The sequence below is a fragment of the Neophocaena asiaeorientalis genome, unplaced genomic scaffold (assembly GCF_003031525.2).
Source record: "Neophocaena asiaeorientalis asiaeorientalis breed wild unplaced genomic scaffold, Neophocaena_asiaeorientalis_V1.1 scaffold680, whole genome shotgun sequence".
NCBI classification, from domain to species: domain Eukaryota; kingdom Metazoa; phylum Chordata; class Mammalia; order Artiodactyla; family Phocoenidae; genus Neophocaena; species Neophocaena asiaeorientalis.
In genome coordinates, this window is record NW_020171816.1 from 1,073,811 (window position 1) to 1,099,687 (window position 25,877).

The 25,877-nt window shown below is 39.5% G+C and overlaps 1 protein-coding gene across 4 annotated transcripts in view; it reads right to left on the reverse strand.

Annotated features, from left to right (window-relative positions):
• Window positions 1-25,877, reverse strand: part of ARIH2 (ariadne RBR E3 ubiquitin protein ligase 2) — a 45,438-nt gene that overhangs the window by 11,525 nt on the left and 8,036 nt on the right. For 3 of the 4 annotated variants that reach the window (XM_024737584.1, XM_024737603.1, XM_024737594.1), the window contains 3 exons: window positions 4,978-5,045; window positions 2,176-2,239; window positions 542-692 (listed from right to left, as the gene is read on the reverse strand). In XM_024737584.1, coding sequence (XP_024593352.1) covers window positions 542-692; window positions 2,176-2,239; window positions 4,978-5,045 — 283 coding nt within the window. Of the gene's footprint in view, window positions 1-541; window positions 693-2,175; window positions 2,240-4,977; window positions 5,046-14,191; window positions 14,238-25,877 lie in introns of all 4 variants that reach the window. The other variant, XM_024737609.1, reaches the window with a different exon arrangement.

Here is a 25,877-nt window from a genome sequence, read left to right on the forward strand (position 1 = left end):
AAAAAAAAATCCTATAGGGTTATTAACTAACAATTTAGTTCTGTGATGTTTAATATTACATGCATGTGATTACCGTCAATACAATGAGATTTTGCAGACACAATTAAAGTAATGCTGATTTAGTTTCAAATATCAAGTCATAGTTAAATATTCCTTTAACTGATCATCAAGTTTGATTTGTGCTTATATTTCCTAAATAACAGCTAACTCTCTAGGTGTTTCTGAGTTATGGCTGCCACTCTGAGAATCAAGATAGATACGGTAGGCAGCTTAAAGGACAGTTCTCCCAAAAGGCAAGAGAAGGTAGCCTTGCATTCACACCAACGTTTACATATATGCTCAAACATTAGGCTTAACTCTCTCATTTTGCTCAGGTCTAAACGTTGCCATTGTTCAGACAGATGTGTTTGGAAACCAATGGTTCAGACAATAAAAACTTCAATTAGGCTCACAAGAAAACAGTTGACCTGAGAACCTGAAAGGGCAGAGCTAAAGCTAAATACTTCATGCCAGCCTTTTATAAATCCTATGGCAGACTCACCCACACCCACGCCGTCCTTGACAAGTACTGAGCAGTGTTGCTCCCAGCAGCTGCGGCAAAACTGGTGCTGACAGGCCAGAGACAATAGGTTTTCCTTCCGCACAAACTGCATACACACTGCGCAGTGGTGAGGGGGATGGGTTGTGGGGACCTGGGGAGAGGCAGAGTGATATGAGCCATGGGAGGCAATTCTGACCCCGCAACAAGTGTCAGAATTCAATTGCAATGTGTGCACTCTGCGAGTTCCAGTTTTGAGCAGAAAGCATATTATCAGGAAGGCTTTCTGAAGGAGGTGGTAACTGAACTAGGCTTGATGAATCACTAGGATTTAGAGAGGCAGAGAGAAGATGGAAATGAGAACTAACAGTAGTTTATAACATCAGGCTGAAAAGACCAGGATTTCAGAACTGTCAAGGTCCTTAGAGGTCATTCAATCCACCTTCTTTCCGAGACTATTGGGTTTCTTTTGAAAACTGCCCTCATTCAGCACAGCACAGAGTTGCTCCTCAACAAGTACTACAAACCCAGCCATATAGGTGCTTAGAGGCTGAGTGTGAGCCTCTAACAGCCCACGATGCAGTTTTACGTGTCAAAGACAGTGGTTTTCCCATATCAATATGTCCAAAACATACAGTATTACAGTTTTTACCAAGTTACAACTCATCCTTAATATACCAAAGAGATGTCACATACAATTAATTTAGAGAGATGAGGAAGGCTTCTACAAGGGAAGAAACTCTTCTAGTTTGTGGGCAAATAACTGTAAAGCTTAAACTCCAGAATCCATACCATGCTACGTAAACTGGCAAAGACAATCTGGGGACCCCAGCCAAAAACACTAACCAATGAAAAAGTCCACTATATGTTTAACATTAGGTTCATGTTAGTTTACTGGGAATACAAAAAATAACTTGAGGAAAAGGACCGTATTCTCATGTTTGTCCAGTATTCTCCTAGAAATTTTCTCCTAAGAGACTGAAGAAGTTATGTGGTGATCTGAGCCCCAATTCTCCCTCCTGAGAGTGCTTTTAACATGGCCCTCATTCATTTGACAAATGCTGACTGAACTCTCAGATACAGAGGAAATTGCTATACATTGATTCCTAAACTTAAAAAGCACTTACAGTCTAGTAGGGGAGCTGAAAAGATATGAGTGAATTACTACAACATACACGTAAAGGTTTAAAGATATAATTAGAGGAGTTTGGAGGGGAGTGGTCCCAGGAGATAGGTTTTGTGAGAGATGGCTTGGATGTGGGTCTCTAAAGATGAGTTCCATTTCCACAAGCAGAGATGGGGACAGAATCTGGACATTCCAGACCAGGGAAGGCACAAGCAGAGTCAAAGAGGCATGTGGTGAGTGGGAACACCAAGAACACAGCAGGAATAGAGTACAGGCTGTATGTAAGTGCAAGGAAAAAGGTGAGGCTGGAGAGGGCAGGCAATGATTCACTCCTCATCTATGAGGAAAATTTCCAAACTATAATGGAAATGGAAGATTTAGGCCTATGCTGGAACAAATATCATGGGCATACTGCACTACAAACAAGGCAAGATGGTTCTCAATAACAATGTGAGCCACAGAAAGAGCCACGGGCAACAGGAGAAGCCTTATTCAAGGAGGAGACACTCACATGTTTTGACGGATTGGGCTGAACTCGAGCCTCAACGAGCAGTTGAGCACAATTAGACTTGTATCTACAAAACAAAAAGCAGAAGTAAAGGGAATCAGAACCTGAAGACAAATAGTTTTACTTCTGAACAAAAACAGGATAGACCAACATGTGTTGCAGTCACACTAAAGTGTCTTTGTCTTTTAACTACCTTCTTGCAAAACCAAGCTGGCTTTTTACCTTACTACAAATACTTTCTGCTTTTTCAATTTTTTTAGCTCTCAATTGGTATAAGAATAACAACTCTGTCCTAAAGGCACTCAACTATAAGAAAAATACTTATGAAGGACCATATCTGCTTTAAGTCCCTTTCTGGAATTACAAGCAAATATCTCTATGTCTTCAGAATAGGAAAGGATATCTTCAAGACACAGAAAAAGCAAAGCATAAAGGAAAACTCTGTATGCTACATTTAAGAACTTCAATTCAGGGAATTCCCTGGTAGTCTAGTGGTCAGGATTCTAGGCTTTCACTGCTGTAGCCCAGGTTCAATCCCTGGTCAGGAAACTGAGATCCCGCAAGCCAAAAAAACTTCAGTTCATCAGAAGACAAGATAAAGTGAAAAGCCAAGCTATAAACTGAAAGATAATTCAATACATATACAACTGGTAAAGAACTGATATTCAGAATAAACAAAACAAAAACTCCTAAACGTCCATTTGAAATGAAAAACAACAATTAGAAAAATGGGCAAAAGACATAACAGGCATTTCACAGAAGAGGAAGCACAAATCACATAGGAAAAAATGATCAACCTCCTTAATAACCTGGACATTGAAATTAAAGACAACCAGATGCCATTTACACCCACCAGACTGTAAAACTTTAATTCTGACACTCATACACCACTAGTGGGTATATAACATGGCACAATCACTTTGGACAACATTTTGGCATTATCTAGTAAAGCTGAAGTAACACATACTCTACAGACGAGCAATTCACTTTCTGTACTTAACCCCAGAAAAATTATGTGACACTATAAGTCATGTACAACAGTTTTCAGAGTTGCATTATTTTTAACAGCAAAAAACTAAAAGCTCACAAATAGTTTTTGACAGGAGGATGGATAAGATGTCATGATGTTCAACCTTGTTAATTTAAAAAGTTGAAGAATACATATGATATGATTCCATGCCTGTAAAGTTCTAAAACCATACAAAACTAAAAGATATATAATTTAAGAATAAATAAGAAAATGATCAATGCCGAATTCAAGGTACTGGTCGCCCTGGAGAAGGAAGGGATTGTAGCCAGGTAGGGATTGCCATCAGAGGTTTCTGAGTAAAGGTCAGAGGGTTTCTTTGTTTGCTTTATTTATCTTTAAAACCTATATACATCATACATATGGCATGTGAGTGCACACTCACACATTTTTGGGAAAAAAAATTTCATAATAAAAATTTAATTCCTTTCTGGAATGAGGTATGGCATAAATACATTTAAAAATAAAAACAGTTATCATGTGGCAATAAAAGTGCCACACAAAGTCCAGGTAATCACATTACCAAGACACCAGGAATCTGAGCAGGGAAGAACTACATCTCATATACACGATTTCCTTACTCTGCCTAGTCAGAATGCCTACTTTAATTTTTATTCCTAGTTCTCACACTACTATTCTTAGTATCTTTATAGCTATCCAAATTGTCTCCATCACCAAGTTAGGCTAGAGAGTTTGGACAGTGCTAGATACCCATTACCGGAACCTATGTGGTTCAAGAGTTTTGGATAGCAGTGCAGACAGGGAAGTTCATCTGGAAGTCTACCTAACTGTATTCAGCTCTTCAGTATAGACAGTGAGAGTGCAGTTAGTGAACCAGGAATGCATTTGCTCTTTCCTGATCAGGCTGGGCTGCTCTGGCTAGTTTGGCCTTCTTCGCCTAGAGAAGGAAAGGCATAATGATCTTCCTCTGCCGATCAACAGAATCACACCATACAGAGAAAGAAGACTCACTGTGGTGTGAAAGAGCAGGGGTAGTGACCAGTGCACTGCTCAGCAGGAGCAGTTTTGTTCTCCAGGAGTTAGCTGGCAGTCCGGAGGCATTTTTGATTTATGGACTTCTAGTAGGTAGACCCCGGAGATTCTTCCAAACCTCCTACAATTCACAGAACAGTCCCTTCACAACAAAGAGTTATCTAGCCCAACACATCAACAGTGCTTAGGATAAGAAACCCTGAGCTAGACAGAAGCACATGCCTCTTAGAGGAACCCCCTTAGAGGATGTGTAAGGAGGAGGAACCCCTCCTCCTGACAACTTCCAGGACACCTGAGACTCCAAGCTGTGTGCCTCAAGGGCTCTGGTTCTGGAAGTGCGGGGTAAACTAGCTGACCTTTTCTCTGAAGGTAATATGCACTATGTCATGATGTATTTCTCACTTGATGTGTCTGAAAGAAATAACTGGAGATACTGTCAAGTGTTATCTAGAAGGGCACTGATTAAAAATTAACAATGGCATAAAAAATTTGACCTAACTTCACTGTACAACAACAGGGGTTTGGAAAAGTATGGAACATCTATATAATAAAATACTGTGCCAGCATTAAAACTGGGGTAGAAAGAATATGCTGAAAACATGGGAAAATGTTCACCATATACTGAGAAAAAAAAGGCTATATACTATGATCCAGTGTTTTAAAAATATAATCTGCACACTGTAAGGACATTCTCCAAAACATAAACAATAATCATCACTGGGCGGGTAGGCAGAGAGAGGAGCTATGGGCAATGCCATCTCTTCTTCCTCCCCCAAACACCTTACCTGTCCATTATCTCTGCGACTTGCCAGTGGAAATTAACTAATATAAGTTTAGCAACTGAATGAGATACCTAGAAAGAAAAAAAAAAAGAAATCAAATTATAATGTAGTTTCTTTCAGAATGCTCTGCATTTTGAGAAATGCATACATTCATCTCTATTGCAGGCCCAGGCTTGACTTTCAAATTCTTCCTCTTGGTTCTCTGTTTCATCTTTTAAGTTCAGACTCTTATAGTCTTAGTGATTTCTTGGATCTCTTGATTTTTCGATCTTTGTTTTCATTAACGACCCTTCAAAGAAATTAGTTTGATTTGAAACTTATGCGAAACCATCCTATCTACAGTAAATAACGACCCAGCATCCAATTTAAGAAAAAGAGCTGTTAGGTTCCCTAATGTGATTTGTTTCCTCAAGCTGCTGTAGGAGGCTATACATGGTAAGTGCACCTCTAGTTAGGCCTGTTACTTGTAGAAAACCTCAGGCTTGGACTTCTTGTATAAACCCAGAAAAACAAAACAAACAAAAAACACCCCTGTTTAAAATCTCTGAATTTCCCGGCAACTAATGAGCCCTAATTGCAAGGAGAATTTAGAAGTCTCTGGGCAGTCTTTCTGGCCCCTACATTCTCCTTTAAAGCACAATGGTTATGGCTATCAAAGAGCCTCAGAAGGTGCACTGAACTAGCAATTCTACCTCTGTAAATTTTTTCTGAGGAAATGATACAGGATATACAGTCCCTGAAAAGGATGTTACATAGCTAAGTTTACTGACGCAAAAAGTAGTTCATATATTAATTTTAATGTTAATAGGAGAGTAAGCTAGTTACAAAACAGAACCCTGAACATCAAGACTTGGGTGGGGGCCTAATCTTTTTCTTTTTGGCCGTGAGGCTTGTGAGATCTTAGTTCCCTGACCAGGAACTGAACCCAGGCCTCCAGCAGTGAAACACAGAATCTTAACCACTGGACCACCAGGGGGCCTTATCTTCTAGTCCGGCTCGGGGGGTCAGAAGATTAGGATGTGTTTGGAGGCCTAGATAAGGCTACCCAGAGAGAGCACTGCAAAACACGAGGGTGCTAATGAATCAAGGAAAAACAAGGAGCACACTTCAACCTAGGGAGCCAAGAGAACACACAGAACCTTGATACTCTGCTCACTGGACTGAGTTTTCATACAGGAGCACCTAGAGCCCATGTCCACAACAAGAGAAGCCACTCCAACGAGAAGCCTGTGCACCACAATGAAGAGTAGCCCCCGCTAGCCGCAACTAGAGAAAGCCTGCACGCAGAAACAAAGACACAACACAGCCATAAATAAAAATAAATAAAATAAATAAATAAATATATATATATAAACACTTAACAACTGGGGAAAGTCTTCCACTCTTCTTATATGTCCAATTGTGGAGAACAAAAATCTTCCAGCAGAACCAAGACGAACTCTTGCTGGACTGTTTTGACAAGCAACTAACAACCGGTTAGTAGTTAGGATTACATATTATCAAGAACGACTTAAAGCTTTCTTTTATGGATTTATTTATTTTTGGCTGCACCATGCAGCTTGCGAGATCTCAGTTCCCCGACCAGGGACTGAACCTGGGCCATGGCGGTGAAAGCCCCAAATCCTAACCACTAGGCAACCAGGGAACTCCCCCAAAAAGGACTCACAATGAGGTCAAACCTTTCCCAAAAGGAAAATGGGTCCAAGGTGATAACCACTGACAGCCAAAAAAACTAATGACTTAGGAAGGAACACATATGACCATGTCATGTTCAAAACAAATTTGCGGTTCCATTAGATCAATATGTAATAAGAAGATTAAAAGTCTTATTTATTTATGAGTCTAATCGAGGAAAAGACTAGAAACTAAGAACTAGGAAGTTCTTGCCCCAAAAATTGGAACCCCAAGGTAATTACAGATTAATCTGAGCTTCTCCCCACAGAGATAGAGTCCACCATTCTCTCCATCACAGGGGTCAAAGAGGGCCCTTCTCAATAATAATAGGTCACTATTTCCAGCATGCCTGGGACTATTACCCCTGTCTAAACTGCAAACCCTTAGCTGGTGGAATGTGTCCACTTTGGATACTCACAAGACCATGAGGCAAGAATAGTTAGGATGAATTTAAACAAAGACTCTCAAGAGCAGAAATAAGATGTTTTCGTATCCCCCCACCTCCTCCCCAAAATGTTAGAGCTATTCTCAAGAATCATGCTTGAAAATATATATAATACTTCAAAAGTTCAGTGGGTATAACTGCCAATATGAATTCAATTTTGGTTCACAGTTTGACAAAATGTTGATTTTAATTGCTGAATTTCAATCTATTTGGAACTGCCGACAGTGGATATACTATTCTTTATACACATGTACCAGGCAATATAAACTCCCTTGTCGCCAAATTCAACAAACATAACACCCCTCTTGGTCTCTGTGATGAGTCTCGCAGAACCTGTTCAGGTACACTAAATGTGCTCTTCCTCCTGAATGTCCATCTTGTCATTGGAGACATCACACTCCTACACCTGCATCAGCATTTTCCTCTATGTCGCCCTCTTCCTTACCACTCCACCCTCTTCCATCACCACCATTCCACTGCACAATCTCTAGTCCTGCCTCTCCTAAACACTTCCATCAGAAGGGCTTCACTATCACCTGGACAAAGGAAAGGTATCTTATATACTGACATGCCAGTGTCTATTGTCTGCCCGCCACCCCCACCCCCCGCCACCCACAGCCCCCAGGATGAGTTTCCTAAAGCCTCCATGTAACAATTACAATAACAGACTATTCTTAGAGCTTTCACGTCTTACCAGGATCAGTCCCAACCTGTTTAAAACCCATCACTGCTCTCCAGTACTGACAAGATGAACCTTAAGCGTTAGTCAAGAGTCATTAGGACCCACTGCAGAACCACTGCCCTGAGGAGTCCAGCAATAGACCAAATGATTCCAGCAACCCCAAGAGGCTCCCTGACTGTTCTCTGCCAAGCATGCCCTTCTTCTTCTTATACAGCAAATATTTGGAAATTAAAGAACATACCTCTATAAAACCTGTGTGTCAAGGAAGAAATCACAAGAAAAATTAGAAAATGTTTTGAACGAATGATAATGAAAATACCACATAATAAAAGTTGTGAGATGCAGCTAATATAATGCCAAGAGGGAAATTTACAAATGTAAGTATTTATACTATAAAAGGTCCAAAAATCAATGACATAAGGGCCTACCTTAAGAAGCTAGAAAAAGATGACAAAACTCAAAGTTAAAAGAAGAAAAAAGATAAAAACAGAAATAAAATCCAAAACAAACAGTGAAAATCAATAAAGTCCAAAAGTTGATTCTTTTTTTTTTTTTGCGGTACGCGGGCCTCTCACTGCTGTGGCCTCTCCCATTGCGGAGCACAGGCTCCAGACGCACAGGCTCAGCAGCCATGGCTCCAGGCCCAGCCGCTCCACAGCATGTGGGATCCCCCCGGACCGGGTACGAACCCATGTCCCCTGCATCGGCAGGCGGACTCTCAACCACTGCGCCACCAGGGAAGCCCCCAAAAGTTGATTCTTTAAAAAAATCAATAAAGTTGATAAAAACTTTAGCTAGAACAATTAAGAAAAAAAGAGAATACAAATTGCCAATAACAAGGGTGATAAGAGGGACTATCCCTACAAATCTTACAGGTATTAAAAGGAAAATAAGAAAATATGAATAATCAAATGCTAATAAATTTGATATCTTAGATGAGATTGACAAGTTCCTTGAAAACCACTTACCAAAACTGACACAAAATAAAAACTGAATAGCTCTATATCTATTAAAGACATTGAATTCATGATAAAAAAATTTCTCACAAAATGCCAGACCCAAAAGTTTTTACTGGTGAATTCTATCAAAACTAATATTAAATAAACACTTCAGAAACTAGAGCAGGAAGGAATACTTCTTCCAAACTCACTTATGAGACTAACATAACCCTGATATAAAAACCTAACAAAAATATAAAAAGAAAATTACAGATAAGCCTTATGAACAAAAACACAAAAATCAATCCAAATATTTTAGCAAATTAAATCCAGCAATATAGAAAAGGCTGATTTAACATGTGAAAACTCCTAAGATAATTCACTGAATTAACAAAATAAAGGCAGAAAAAACCCAAATGACCATTTCAGTAGATGCAAGAAAACTCATTTGACAAAATTCAATAATCATTCAAGACAAAAATTCTTAGCAAATTAGGAAGAAAAATGGAACTGCCTGAATCTAATATAGGGCATCTATGGAAAACATTATACTCAATAATGAAATAGTGAATGCTAAGATCAGGAACATCGCAGGGATGACCACTCTCATCATTTCACTTAACATTATGAAAGCCCTACCCAGGGCAATAAGGAAAGGAAAAAAAAAAAGGACACACACACAAAAGACATAAAAGATTAAAAAAAGAAGCAAATCTGTCTCTATTCCTAAATAAAATGACTATTTACACAGAAAATCCTAAAAGAATCTACAAAACTAGTAGAACTCACAAATTTTGTAAGATAAAAAAATAGAATGCCAATATATAAAAATCAAAAGTATTTCTATATAGCAGCAAACAAATGAAAACTAAAATTTATTTATAAATATATTTTATTTAACCCAATATATCTAAAATATTATTTTAATCCATAGAAACTAATGAACTATATTTTACATCTTTTTTCCATCTAAATCTTCAAAGTCCATTGTATTCAGAATTATAGTACATACCAATCCAAACTAGCCATATTTCCAGTGCCCAACGGCTACATGTGGTCACAGCTACCATACTGGACAACATAGCTATAGACTGAACACAGCAGTCAAAATTAATCAAAATCAGGGACTTCCCTGGTGGCACAGTGGTTAAGAATCTGCCTGCCAATGCAGGAACATGGGTTTGAGCCCTGGTCCAGGAAGATCCCACATGCCGCAGAGCAACTAAGCCCGTGTGCCACAACTACTGAGCCTGTGCTCTAGAGCCCATGAGCCACAACTACTGAGCCCGCACGCCACAACTACTGAAGCCCATGCACTCTAGGGCCTGTGCTTCGCAACAAGAGAAGCCACCACAATAAGAACCACGTGCACCACAACGAAGGGTAGCCCCCCCCCACCACAACTAGAGAAGGCCCACATGCAGCAAAGAAGACCCAACACAGCCAAAAATAAATAAATTTATTTTTAAAAATTAATCAAAATCAAAGCAGGGGTTTTAACCACTGGACAGCCAGGGAAGTCCCCAAAGCAATCTTGAAAGAGCAAAGTTGGCGGACTTACACCATCTGACTTCAAGACTTACTATAAAGCTACAGTAATCGAGACAGTGGGGTACTGGCTTAAGGACAGACATATAGATCAATGGAACAGGATAAAGTCCAGAAGTAAACTCATACATTTATGGTTAATTTCCACAATGTAATTCATTGGAGGATAGGATAGTCTTCAACAAACGATTCCGGAATAACTGAACATCATTATACAAAACAAACAAACATAGAACTTAGCTGTTTAGTTCATGTCACACAAAAATTAACTCAAAATAGTTCACAGATTTAAATGAAACTGAAAACTATAAAACTTCTAGAAGAAAACACAGAAGAAAATCTTTGCAACCTTAGTTTTAGGCAAAGATTTCTTAGATATGATACTGAAAGCACAATCCTTAAAAGAAAAAATCTGATAAACTGGACTTCAACAAAATTAAACGTTTACTCTTCAGAGGATGTTATTAAGAAAATGGAAGAGACAGGCCACAAAATGGGAGAAAAAATAATTGCAAATCATATACCTGATAAAGAATTTATTTCAGAACATATAAAGAACTCATACAACTCAATAAGACAAACACCCCAATTTTTCAAAAATGGGCAAAAGATTTGAACAGACACTTCACAAAAAAAAGTATGAATAGCAGATACACACAAGAGATCCTCAATATTACTAGTCATTAGGGAAATGAAATGCAAATTAAAACTACAAGATACTACTTCACACTCACTAGAATGATTATAATCCAGAAGACTGACGATACTAAGTGCTAGCAAGCATGTGGAGAACCTGCAACACTTATATAATGCTGGTGGGAATGTAAAATAGTAGAGTCACCTCAGGAAACATTTTGGCATATTCTTAAAATGTTAAACATACATTTACCATATGACCTAGCAATCCCACTGCTAGATATCTATCCAAGAGAAATGAGAACATGTCCACATAAAACCCTGGATATAAACAATCACAGCATCATATTTCATAATAGCCAAAAACTGGAATCAACCCAAATGTTCATCAACTGATGAATGAATGGATAAACAAAATGTGGTATGTATCTATGCAATGGAAAATCATCATTGGGCAATAAAAGGAAAGCATTACTGACATGTGATACAACATGGATGAACTTTGAAAACATTACGCTAAGTGAAAGAAGCCAGACACAAAAGACTACATATTGTATGATTCAGTTTATATTAAATTTCTAGAAAAGGCAAAACTATGCAGACAGTAAGATGATCAGTAGTTTGGTGGGACTGGGAGTGGGGACCAACTACAAATGGATACAAGGGAACTTTCTGGGTGATGAAAATGTTCTATAACTTGGATTGTGGTGATGGTTGTATATTTGTTTACATTTACTAAAACTCTTCTAACGGTACACTTTAAAATGGATGAATTTAATGGAATGTCAGTAATACTTCAATAAAGCTGTTTAAAAATAAAACTGATAGATATATAATAAAGTAAATGCAGCAAAAAGTTAGCAACTATATAATCTAGATGGTATGTAAATGGATGTCCACTGTACAATTCTTTAAACTTCTTTGTATATTTAAAATTTTCCATGAAGTTGGAGGGAAAGTTTGCCAAATTTAATTCAATGGCAATCATATGCATAAACAAATGTCACAATCAACGGAGGGTTGACCCTTACACTACTGCATCAAATAGTTCATTTTGATCTTTTACTTACTCTTCGAAATGAAAATTTTCCCTTCAGAAAAATTTCCCTTCAGAGTTTTTAACATAGTTCTGACCAAAGGTTAACCGATTAGGCAATGTGAATTTTAGCATAAATAGGTCTGTAATGCCAATAACTTCATAACACTATGGCTCCCTCTAAACCTCCCACACCCAGCCTTCTTAGTGTTCCATTGGATGCTCTTCTCCCCGTCTGTCAGCTCAAACTGTTGCTGTTCCACAGGGCACAACTCTCAGGCCTGCCTTCCTCTCACTCCTTGGCCTGTCAGCTCAAACTGTTGCTGTTCCACAGGGCACAACTCTCAGGCCTGCCTTCCTCTCACTCCTTGGCCTGTCTCTGAGCAATTGGATTTGTGCCTAAGCCTTGGTCAGTGTGAACCTAAGCCCCAAAGATAAGAACTTCTCTCTCATTTTCCCCAGGGAGTTGGGGGAGTGTGAATGATCAAAGTGGGGGAGGGAGGGCAATTAGTGGTATAAAGTTCATCAAAGACTGAAGGGTGCCCTCACATCCCTGGGTGGTCTAGAGAAGGTTTTCAGAGTCAAAGATGAGGTCAGAACAGAGGCCAAGTGTAGCCCATCTTCCTTGCCTTTTTTCCCTCATTCCCTGTGCCCTCAAACCTGACCCACAATGGGTCAGAAGACTCTGTAGAGCTTTCTCTCCAGCTTGAAAGGACTGTGGGGTCACCTCTGTTGTCATCCACCCTGGACATTGCTCTGTATTGCCAATTCAATTTGGCTTTGTTTTGCTATTATATTTACAATCTCAACACCCTTAGATGGTTTTCTGATCTTTATTTCAGGAAGCACTTGGCTACATGCATGTCAAAAAGGACTTTGCTGCCGGACATCACTACTTCCCAAAGGTTGCAGGCAAACTTCTTCTGTCATCCTCCATAATGTTTGGGAGAGACACTTAAGAAGGTATTTCCCAGATAGAGGCCCTCAAAACATGTTCAGCAGTTACCACCTGTTCACAGATACCTAAAGGACTAGACAGCTGCTGGGGAGTTAAGTTCTCCTTTCTGTTTTTTAACAAAGAATATATAAAGCGTGCACACAATTCTATCCTGGCTTCATAAGCAGGGCTTTGGGGGGTGGGTGGGTAGGAGTTGGACCTGAGGGGGAAAATCCAGGATATGAGCCAATGATGCTAAGATTTTCTCACAGAGATGTAATGAAGTATACATGAATATTTTAACTGCTGTTATCAGCAAGCAGTTCCTGACATGGTTAACAGCACACAACGTCTACAACCTCAGCACTTCGTTAGATATTGTCTGGAGGCCCTTTTATTCCATGATCTAAGGGCTTCAGAGACTAGAGAAATGAAATAGTGTAAACATCAGCCTGTCAACTTGGAATGGAGACCACCTTGATAAGATAAAACTTCTGGATCTATGTGGCCTCTGACCCACTCATTACAAGGAGACAGATGCAGGATTACAGGAACTTAGATAAGGCAACTCCAGCAGCAATCTGGTTATTGGGTTATATTTTAGCATTCTTTTAGCATTCCTATAACTTGCTGCCCCACTCTATGTTTCAATTTCATTGTATGTATTTTCCCTATTAGGTCCCTGAGCAGAAAGCTGACTGTGGTGAAATTATTTTTCAAATCACAGGACCCTAAGTCCACCTGAAGTCTGTTAGTAAATGAGAGCCACACATTTCTTTTCTGGTTTCCACCAAACCCTTCCCCGATAAAAATTCAAGTAAGTCTCTTATCAGAATTTTATAACTTAATCATTGGAACATTTTTGATCCCCTGACCACAAAGAACTTAAAATACTAGAGGGAGGTAAATCCTGCTACTGAAGGAAACGATAAGTACATACAATATTCTGGACTCTTTCAATACATCGCCAACATCTATCTTTGGGAAAAATGTCTTCAGAATTTCAGGAGATTTAACAAGTCATTACTTGATATCCCAGAGAACCTGTATATTTATTATTCAAAATAATGCACAGGACATGCTAATTTTATGTAAGGATCAAAGCACATACTGAATAGCCTCCATTCCTGACAACAGTTCCCCAAGGAAACCCCTGAACATGGTCAGTTGCTTCTTCATCTTTTTAGTCTCCTATAGCTGGTTCAAGCTGTCCAGCCCTTGGGGACAAGTTAATAACACAGCTTGCAGATAGATTTTTTTCCCCCAGAAAAAAGAAATTCAGCAGCCCACCAAAATTGTCACCAGCCCTTCCCACACTTACCAGTGCCATAGGGAGGATGCAGCTGATGGCAGTGAGCATCAACGGCCTGAAAAAATACAGGTGGTAGTTTCAATTTTTATTTAGAATTCTTACTTGCCAACTGCCTGAAATCTTTTAAGGCTACATGAATGGGTCTCCATGCCTCAGCCTGTTGTTAAGCCACTTCATGGTCCAATCACATTTGTCAACAAACACTAGTGGTCATTCACTAAAAAGCAGAGATGAAGGAAAAGAGTGAATTGTTGGCCAGCTTCTGGGCCTGGGGTAGAAAGGGACATGATACAGGAAAACTAGCCTAAGGAGATCAAGATGTATGGATTTTGGTCTTGGAGGGTAGAGGGTGAGGCAAGAAAGTACTGAAGGAATAAGAGAAAGAAGGTTAAAGCACAGAGACAAAGGAGTAGGTGAACACCAGCCTAGAATGGGGCAAAATCAGCAGTGGTGGTGGTGGTAGTAGGGTCCCAGAGTGCCTATGACCTTAGGCAAGGTCTAAAGTCTAATTTAAGTGGTGGGCCTTCACTTCTCCCATACTTCACACCTTCATACTCTCAGCCTCTAAAAGGTCAGCTCTCAGGCACCCGAGTGTAACTTTGCTTCCTTTACTTTCTCTCCGTGGAGGGAGGGCTGACTTGTAATTGAGGCACCCATGTATTACAAGTGCTTTAAAAACTCTGATTAATAAACACAAATTTGAAGATTTCTCTCCAGTCTATCCTTAATTTAGTCCTGTTATGGTCTCTTATCATTAAAATCAATACCAAAAACACCTAAAGACCTTACTAAAGTTATTTATGAAAAATACAATAAAGCAAAAATACGAAAGTCATCCATTTCTTGACCATGAGGGTAATTTTTTTATTATGAAAAATTCCAAGCATCTATGTAAGTGAAGACTATAATGAAACCCATGTACCCATCACCCAGCTCCAACATCAACTCATGGCCAGGTCCACTGTATCTGCACCCTACCTATCCCCTACCCTCTAGATTATTGTGAAGTAAATCCCAGCCAGCATATCTTTTAGGTTTGCATTTCAATGAAAATCTTCTGGGAAATACTTAGTACAAAAGGCTGATTACAGCCCCTTCTAGAATTCTAACAGTTTTCTAGGGGGATGCTATATATAGACTGGATGATTGTAACTTCAGTGAACCAAGGTCATATCCAGTAACCACAACCAAAAGAAATGCAGATAGGAGCTGATAGCCAATGAAATACACATAGTAGGACTAAAAGCCAAGTATCCTACCATATTCCTGCAGCTATAAACCCATCTTGTCCGTAAGTGATTTCAAACAATGCTGTCTTCTCCAACTACTGCTATTGTGAGGAGACAAAGGAGAGGGAATACCAAATACCTCTAGGCAGTTCCAGCTAGGTCATCTCTCTTCTCCAGAGGACACCTCATAGGCTAGCATATCTTAGTGACAAAGCCACAAACACCAACAGCATATTTCAAAGGCAGAGCCACTGACTGCTGTTGTTAGCTATGCTCAAAACATACATCACATTTTTATAACTTTTATGTTTATGTAAACCTCCAACAGAATAGAAGCTCCTCTCTGAGGGAAGAGGTTTTTAAGAACACTTTCCTTCTCTGTCATACCTAAGCACCTAGAACAATACCTGTGCCAGTACTAGGTCCTATATGCTAATGTAACCCTCTGCCCGTCTCCTATGGTCTAATCTCAAGCCACTGCAAATCCACAGCCTCCTCCAGAGCCCAGGCAGGCACCAAAGCCTTCCAAGCCCTCAGGGGGTGCACAATCTAGCAGGAGAGGCCAGATACAGCTCCAGAAGGGAGGGTTAAAAAAAAAAAAGAAAAAAATGGCGGGCTGAGAAGCCTTCTGAGGGTGACACGAATGGCAGAGATGCTGACAGGAGGTTTGAGGAGGCAAAAATCAAACATTAGGCAGAGGAGCAACAGGAAAGAAGAGTTCAGGCTGGAATCTGGAGAAATCAAGTTTTTCAAGAGAGCAAAATAAAATGGTGCTTTCAGTGGGGTATATCAGAAAATATGAAATAGAAGTAGAAAAGGTTTTATTTATTTATACCTCCTTTCTTTCTCACCATTCTAAAAAAGGAGGAGACAGAAACTAAAGGCAAAGAGATCTTTATTTTATGGTAGAGGTTAAACTATTTTTTCCCCATCTTTCCTAGCATCTATCTAAAAGTTAAGACAACAGAAGACACTCAGAAATACTTCTTTTATTGGGAATCAACAAATTCTTTACCTATCCCAATTACCACTGAACAAAAAATAAATCAAATGGTTCATAAAAAGCACTTTGATGAAAAGGAACAATACCTGCCTCTCTGTCCTGCCCCACCCCCATCCTCCCAGTCTTCCCATCCAGGAGAAATCTCTCCCAGTCATTTGTCTGGGTTCTTCTGGTTGTTACCAACATCGCTGAGTAGGCCCATAATTCTCTACCAGACTTAGCTTACTTATACCACTCGCTACCCACTCCCATCCAAGCCCCAACTTTTTGATATTAAAATCACTATTTTCAGTTCCTCTATCTATAGCCTTTGTAATTTTAAGTCATTGTTTACAGGGCCAGAATTGCATTTTCTACCCTGAGCTTCCAATGTCACGATCCTTGGCCCACTCAAAGAAGAATGTTTGTACATCAGGCACAAATACATTATCATTATTAGTTGCTGCCAATCACTCATACTTGTGCCATAAGGAGGGTTTGCTTTATATTTATTTGGCTTGTGATTTTTTTGTGTGTAGTTTTTCTGCTTTGCGTGGGAATTCTATTTCCCTTGCCCCTTGTGAAGAGACCTATGGTTTCTTCACCACATCCCACCCATCTTCCAGTTTCTTCATTCTATCTATTGCTGGAATCCACCTCACTCCTATTCCTGAAGAAATTTTTCTTGGATCACACCAAGTTTCTGTTCCAATCTGGGCTGACCATTTTCCAGGCCTGTTACACAGCTGAACAAGAGACTTTTCACTGGACTACTAGGTTAGTTCAATCATTTCTTTTTTTAAATTAATTAATTAATTATTTTTTGGCTGCTTTGGGTTTTCATTGCTGCACGCGGGCTTTCTCTAATTGAAGCAAATGGGGGCTACTCTTCTTTGCGGCCCACAGGCTTCTCATTGCGGTGGCTTCTCTTTGTTGTGGAGCACAGGCTCTAGGAGCACGTGGCACGTGGACTCAGTAGTTGTGGCTCGTGGGCTCTAGAGCACAGGCTCAGTAGTTGTGGCACACGGGCTTACTAGCTCTGCAGCATGTGGGATCTTCCCAGACCAGGGCTCAAACCTGTGTCCCCTGCATTGGCAGGTGGATTCTTAACTACTGCACCACCAGGTAAGTCCTCAATCATTTCTTCAATTTTATTTTTCTGTTTTTTGATTTTCATCTTGAAGTAACTACTTCAGAAAAGGTACAAGGGACGTAAATTCTGGGAGTCGTTGCACATCTGAAAACAAGTTTATTTTTCAAGGACAGAATTCTAGATTCAGAACTATTTTCCCTCAGGACTTTGAAGGCCATTGCTCCACTGTCTTCTGGTTGTAACTGCTGCTGCTGAGACATCTGATTCCCATTTCTTTTAGAAGACCTGATATATCTTTATGGAAACTTTTAGAGTTTTCTGTCTATCCTTGTTTTTCTGAAATTTCACAGGGACAGTTCTGGCAATGGGTCTTTCTTTATTCTTCTGGGCAATGAACAGACCCTTTCAATATGAAGACTCTCCTCTCTTTGGCTCCTGGAAACTTCCTTCTTATACTTTTTAATATTTTCTTTCCTTCAATTTTTTGTTCTCACTTCCCACAAATCCTAGTAAATGCTGGATCTCTGGCTTGAACCTCCATGTCTCTGTTTTTTCACATACACTTTTTGCCTGCATGTTGGCTTTACATTGAGAGATTTTCTTGATTTTATCTTCTGACCTAACTATGGAATATTTTTTAACTTGACAAACCCATAATTCATCTCCACAAGTTCTTTTTATTTTGATTTTCTTCCTGATGGCATCTCTGATTGTTTTATAGATGTCACATCTTCTTGAGTATCTTGGAAAATATTAAATAGTGCACTTTTAAAAACAAGCAAAATTACCTACTGGTCTGTTTCAGCTAAGGTCAATTTTTCTGTTTCTCTTTCATTTTGCATGTTTTCCTGAAATGTCTGGTAATTCTTGGTTAGCCATTCACATTAAAAAAATGAAGAGTCACCCAAAAGGGGGGATGAAGTACTGATACATGCTACAGCTTGGATGAACCTCAAAAACATTATGATAAGAGAAAGCAACACAAAAGGTCACATATTGCATGATTCCATTTATATAGCATATATAGGTAAATCCAGAGACACAGAAAGCAGGTTAGTGGCTGCCAGAGATGGGGCGAGTGGAAAGTAACTGCTTAATGGGTACCAAGTTTCCTTTTGGGGTGATGAAAATGTTTTGGAACTAGATGCAAAAGATGGTTGCACAACACTATGAGTGTACTAAATGCCACTGAATTGTATACTTTAAAATGGTGAATTTTATGTGAATGTTACAATTTTCAAACAGGGGGCCTCAGGAAATGAATCCTAGCTCTGTGTACATGAACAGACCTGCCAAATGACAGGCTTTTCTTTAGGGTAACTGATCAGGGGCAGCAATTATTCAAGACTCAAAGGCTCCCAAAATGACAAATGAAGAGAACCAAATCTTACATTCTCTAAGTGCCCTATTTCTCCCCAGATTATCCAGATTATTTTGCCGAGAGACCAAGTGAGAGCAGGGCTGACTGTTCTACATACAGACCTTTAATTAATCCCCCCATCAGCAGCATACTTATCTTTCCCAGTCTTAGTCAAATCAGAGCCCACAACCTCTTCAAAGACATGCTGGACAAACTGGCTCCCACGTACAATGATGTCCCACATGCTCCCCCCACATGTTCTCTTTGTTAATATGTGTTTATAACATATATATGCCTTTACTTTCATTTTCATGGTTATTTAAAAATGGAGGAGCACCTCCATATTTACCTCACGCTCTTTAATAATCTCTTTTCCTGTCCTCCCCCCAGCTCTCCAGGCAACCATTAATTCACTTTCCAATAGATAAGTTTGCATTTTCTAGCATTGTATATGATTGAAATAATAAATTGTTTATTTTTTCCCCTGAGTTTCTTCATGCAGCATATTTTGAGATTTATCAATGATGTTTGTATGAGCAGCCCACTCTTTATATTGATGACAGTACGCTGTTCTATGGGTATGCCACTATTTGTTCATTCATCTGTTTGTGGATATTTGGGTTGTTTCCAGTTTTTGGCTATTGTAAATAAAGCTGTTACAGACATTTGAATACCAAACAAACAAAAAAAATGGAGAAGGGACAAACGTATGTGAGGGCAGCCAACCATCTTGAAGCAAAGACTTCAGGTGTTCTACTTACGTCATAAAATAAAAACCCTTTAAAACATTCACATTGTATTTATGATCGCAGATACTATTAGTCAGTTTTACAGCTACTCATTATCAACATGGACATAAGGACCCACTTTTATTTTGGTAAGGAAATATGAAGTAATGTTTAGACATCAAAAATATTACAGAAAACCTACCCAATTTGTGAGTATAGGTGGGCAGTTTACATCCTACTCTCATTCTGGTTAAAAAACCAGTACACTCTGAATGTTGGACATATCTTTTCAGCAGACAAAGAAAGGATACAATCCTCTCTCCTCATTTTGATAACCTGAATCATTTCATAATTTTTTTGTACTTCCACATGAATATAATGTAAAATACCTCACCTCACCTCTGAAGATTGTTTTATTATATCTGCACGAAATTCAGTCTTCTGTATGAGAACTGCCAAAACTAATTCTGACATGCACACCAAGCTGGGAACCACACATCCACTAGGTATATATTATCTGTACTTAAAAGTCAGCTGGCTTCATGGAAGCCCTTCAACAAGCATGTCTTCTGTTTACAAACATGAGCACACAGAGCAGAGCCTCGGGGTTAGATTCTCAACTTTTGCAATTATTGGCCTGGGCTTAGACAGTCAGATCAACAATAAGTAACACTTATTGAGAACAAAACATAACCTGGCATTTTTTGCTAGATGCTGTTATACAAAGAAAAAACATGGACCTCTATCTCAAAGAGTTCAATCCCTGGCTGACAAACAACTAATTTTCCAAATAGCATAAGTACATACCAAGAAACATGCACAGGGACTTCCCTGGTGGCGCAGTGGTTAAGAATCCGCCTGCCAATGCAGGGGACATGGGTTTGAGCCCTGGTCCAGGAAAATCCCACATGCCATGGAGCAACTAAGCCCGTGAGACACAACTACTGAGCCTGTGCTCTAGAGCCTGCATGCCACAACTACTGAGCCCATGTGCCACAACTACTGAAACCTGCGTGCCTAGAGCCTGTGCTCCGCAACGAGAAGCCATTGCAATGAGAAGCCTGCACACCACAATGAAGAGTAGCCCCTGCTCGCTGCAACTAGAGAAAGCCCACGTTCAACAACAAAGACTCAATGACAAAGACCCAATGCAGCCAAAAATAAAAAATAAACAACTTAAAAAAGAAAAAAGAAAGAAACATGTACCACAAAGTGGTATAGAGGCAAGAGTGTCTGACTGTGGAGATCAGAGAGGGCTTCATGGGAGAAGGGAGTCAAGGGTAAATGCTCAGTTTCCAGCTTGGTAGATGGTGGTATCACCAATTAAGATAGAGAATCCAGAAAGCCACGTTTGATGGCACTGGAATATTTTTTGTAAAACGTGGCAAGGCTATATACAGACTGGAAAATGATGGTGAGAGCATTGAAGAAACCAGTAAAAGTCTAAAACAACGGAAAAAGGAAATGAGTGGGTAGAGCATGTACTGGCCAGGAAAGAAACTGCTAGTCACAGAGAGCAACATTTTCAGATAGAGACCACTCTTTGTTCATGATTATAAGAACAGCTCTGTTCTCCTGTTAAAATCTCCAAACAAACCTCTCACTCTTCCTGCCTGTACTTTCCTCTATTTATGATTGGTAACTTGTGGTTATCACAGTAAAACCATTTCATGTTTATAAAGGCTCGTGATAGTTTAAAGAAAAGAGAACACAACGTAAGCTTCAAATTCCGACAATTCATGACAGTTTAATTAATCAAGCCACAGGCAGACACATTTCAGGACGAGCAAGGTGAGAAGCTTCCTGCTATCTCAGTCTGTACCTTTCTCAAATCTTTCCTACAACTCTTCACTCTTTCGAGCAGAGAACTCTAATCCTTTGAATTTTTCCTAGAGCAGTAGGGGAGTGATATTGGGACAGAGCAAAAGTTAAAGTAAGGAGGTGCTTGGGAATTCCCTGGCGGTCCAGTGGTTAAGGATCCACACTTCCACTGCAGGGGGCACAGGTTCGATCCCTGGTTGGGGAACTAAGATTCCCGCATGCCATGTGGCATGGGGGAAAAAAAAAAAAAAAAGGTAAGGAGGTGCCTTAGTAACAAGGATCCCCAAATCAACTAAGCTCAGCACTTCATTAAGGAGTGCTGTCAATGCAGGCACAAGACCAACCGCTGCAGTTCATCAGAAATGTAGGAACAAAAGACAGGCTACATTCCCCTATAATCTTTTCCTAGTCCCAATTCAAAATACAATTTGTGTTATTTTTACTTTTATTATCAGTAGGCCCCAGGAGAAGGACACTAGAGGCTTTGGATGAAGGCAAAAGAGTCCAAGGTACATGATTCAACTACCACACACACACTCAGAAGCATCGGTCAGTAATATGTCACCCAGAACCTTCCACAATGTGGCTCCTACCCTATGACTCAAAATGCACAATCCTGAGAATGTTTTAAGGACCCACAGCAAACATGTGAAAGCAATATTCTCCTTATTCAACTCTTGCCCTGCTTCTACCATGACCATGTTTGAACACTCATGTGCCAGGCACTTTATATGCATCATCTCACTTAATGCTGTGAAGAAGGTATTAATTATCATTATTTTATAGATGAGGAAATTGAAGCTTAGAGATGTTGAGAAACTTGCCCATGGTCATGTTATATTAAATGGCAGAAAAGGAACTGGAACCTAGTTATCTGACCACTAGCCCAGGCTCAACAACACAAAGGCCACATCCATGAAAATACTCACAGCAATATAACCAGTCCCCATAACTGTAACACATAAGTACTCACCTAAATGCCCAATGGGGAAAGCTTAAGAAAATTATGGTTCAAGAACAAGATGGTATGTTATCCCTAAAATAACTAATGAGGATGAAGTATAAACAAGAGGAAATGTTTGAAATTTACACAAAAAAATAGAATATATAAATACATGTACATAATGATTACTAGAATGTACTGTTGCCCAGATCAAGGATTCTTGTCTATTTTGTTCACAGCTATTTTCCCAGTGCCTGTAACATAGTAGGTGCTCAATAAATATTGGTTGAATGAATGAATGAATTGCAGCACAGTAATATTATCTATGAATAGGGACAAGACCTAAGGATAATAAGCAAGGAAGAAAACTTTTATTTTACATTAATGGAATTATGAATGATATTCTTCAACTGTATTAACATCTCAACAATAATCATTTAAATATAAATAAGTTCAGGTTTAGGACAACTGTGGAATTAGAATCACCCCTTGATTACAAATGGTTTACATGGTTCCTAAGGTAGTGTGAAAGTACAAGAAAAGACCAGAATGAAAGCTGGCCTTGAATCTGATGAAGAGCTTCTTTTCTGGAAGGCAGTGAGCATGTTGTGTGTGATGCCAGGTACACAGTGAGGACACAAAGTCAATGATAACAATAACCTTTCTAAGCTGGCAAGACAGGGACAACTCTAGCACTAGCTGCACTTAGGCAATTCTCAATGTCACTCTGGACATTTCTCATCTCCCTTTAAAAAATAAATTTATATACCAGTAAAACACAAATCAGACTTCCAGACTAAAGTATGGTGAAGTATGGTCAACACATCCACTAACAACCAACTATTTGAAACACAGGAATTTAATCTAGATTCTGAGATACAGGCATGCAAAGAAACCTGACATCAGATCATAAAAATAGAAATCAGATGGCTGTTCAGCACACAAACATTCAGTGTTACTAGGCCCAGTTTAAAGATACTTTTCCATGAGTAGTAACAAGAAAACAACCATTACTTGGTTAATTAATGAATGTATAAATAAAAGTAAAATGTTTTTAAAATTCAACTCTACCAGAATACAAGAAAGTTGATTTAATAAATAAAGTTAGTCTTTTCCAGATATTATACAAAAACTCAGTGCCACTTGAGAGAAAGGATAAATATAAGGTATTTGTTGTTAAGAATATTAACTGCTTATGTTACAAATGACAAATGCATAGAAACCGGGTTGTTTTGAACAAGGGACTATAAAGACTTCTGCACTTAAAGTGAGAAGTCCTGAAAACTCATGATTCATCCACGAAAGGGAAAAATGATCCACAGAAAAAGAACTCTTGAGAGATTTTCCAGCCATATTTTGCTGAATAGCAAGCACTAGATCTTAAAACAAATTCAAGCAAGAGGGTGGCAGAATAGAGTGTTCTAGGGAACATTTTCCCAGCTCTACTACAGTTAATACAGCAATTTGTAAAGCAAGAACTGTAGTAAAAACACTCATTAATAACCAGTTTACTTCTCTAACCCTATTTGAGGAAAACCAGGCTTGAGAAAATGAGCAGCACAGTTCAGCACTGAAGTTTAAAAAATCAAATTCTTCCCTCCAACAGTAAAGACACCTTAGGCTGCATTCATGATCCTCTACATTTTATTCTTTTTTACCTATACATCTTAGTCTCCCACTCCAGCCCAGAAGGTAACTTCCCCATCCCCATGCTTAATCGATCCGTGGACTTTGGTTACTTGCCCTGCTGCTGCACCCTATCTTGAAGTTTATCCTATCAGCAGAAAGCTCAGATAGCTCACGGTAGCTCCATGGACTAGATCTAGCCCAAAATGTACTATTTCTTCTCCTTTCTGAAGCATGAGCAGGGCTCTGAGCAGCAACACTCTGCCTCTCCCACCCACAGCCCTGACATGCTGCTGAGAGAAGGCGCACACAACGTAGGAGACGCTTCCAGCCCATCACCAATGAAAGCCAGCCTGGGCTCTCTCTGGGGCTCAACCATGTCTAATCTCCTTCTTAGGCAGCCTGACAGCAAATGCCTCATGAAATTCAGGGAACAGTACCAACAGGATTCACTGAATGACAAAATTATTCTAAGTTAACTATAGCACATTTTGCAATAAAAATGCCTGTTATTACTAGAAAAGGCCTCCCCTCATCTATAGCAGCAATAATAATCTTTGTGTAAGTTTCATATAAAAATACAGCACGTAGGGTTTCCCTGGTGGCACAGTGGTTAAAAAACCACCTGCCAATGCAGGGGATATGGGTTTGAGCCCTGGTCCAGGAAGATCCCACATGCCGTGGAGCAACTAAGCCCATGTGCCACAACTACTGAGCCTGCAAGCCACAACTACTGAGCCCACACGCCACAACTACTGAAGCCCACACACCTAGAGCCCGTGCTCTGCAACAATAGAAGCCACCACAATGAGAATCCCACGCACCACACCGAAGAGTAGCCCCCACTCACTGCAACTACAGAAAGCCTGTGTGCAGCAACGAAGACTCAACACAGCCAAAAATAAATAAAATTTAAAAAAAATTTTTAAAAGGTAACTTTGTTTTCTTTAAAGACTGAAATATCACTAAAGTATTCGTCAGAGATTTTCCCCCTCTTACAACACAATCCACCTCACTTGACAATCATTTCATCTTTCACGACTATTCCATTTGTATAGGATGTTAGCTCATTCCCTAAACAATGCTTCTGTTTTGCCATTATTTGAACATCAGCAGTCCCCACCGCCACCACCCCATAACAGATAAGTATTTTCTCTGTTGTCTATCCTCAGTCCGGGATCTGATTTTCTGGGCACTTTCCTTTCTCAATTAATGATCTTACTCAAGGACTGGTCCCAGAATACATACAGGAAGACTCTCTGACACCAAGGGCCCTCACTAAACCAAAAGCCCAGTGTCCCAGGCAACTGGCAATTTTCTACCCAGGCAACTGGCAATTTTCTGCTTAAGAGACTTCAAATCCCAAAAGGTAACAGAAGGCTTAATTTTGTTAAGCTACGGCTAACCGACAGGCAACTGCCAGAACACAACAAAATGAGTAACACAGATCAGTGGAAAATTGATGCCACTCCTCAAACTTAGCTTTTGTTCATGGACAGCTGCTCATAAGGCTCTAATTTTAAACCACGTACATATCACATTTCCTACTAGCTGAATAACACCTAAATCATATGAAAGAATTAAATATCTCAATAAGTCACAGAGTTGTGCAAACAGCACCATGACCAATGAGGGAAATCAGTACTGACCTGGGTGATGACTACTGAGCTCCATTCTCAGAGACACATGCAACAGGGGAGTGAGAGTAGCCAAAGCACCTGTGAACACCATTCTGTAAACTCAGCACTTAAATTATTTCCTCGTCTCAAAAAAATTTTAAATACAAAAATAAAACCAATGCTAGTTTTTAGCCAGCCTGAGAGAGGAAGATTGTGTGCGATTACTTCTCCCTTACTCTTTTTTTTTTTTTTTTTTTAAATTTTTTTTTTTTTTTTATGTCTGTGTTCGGTCTT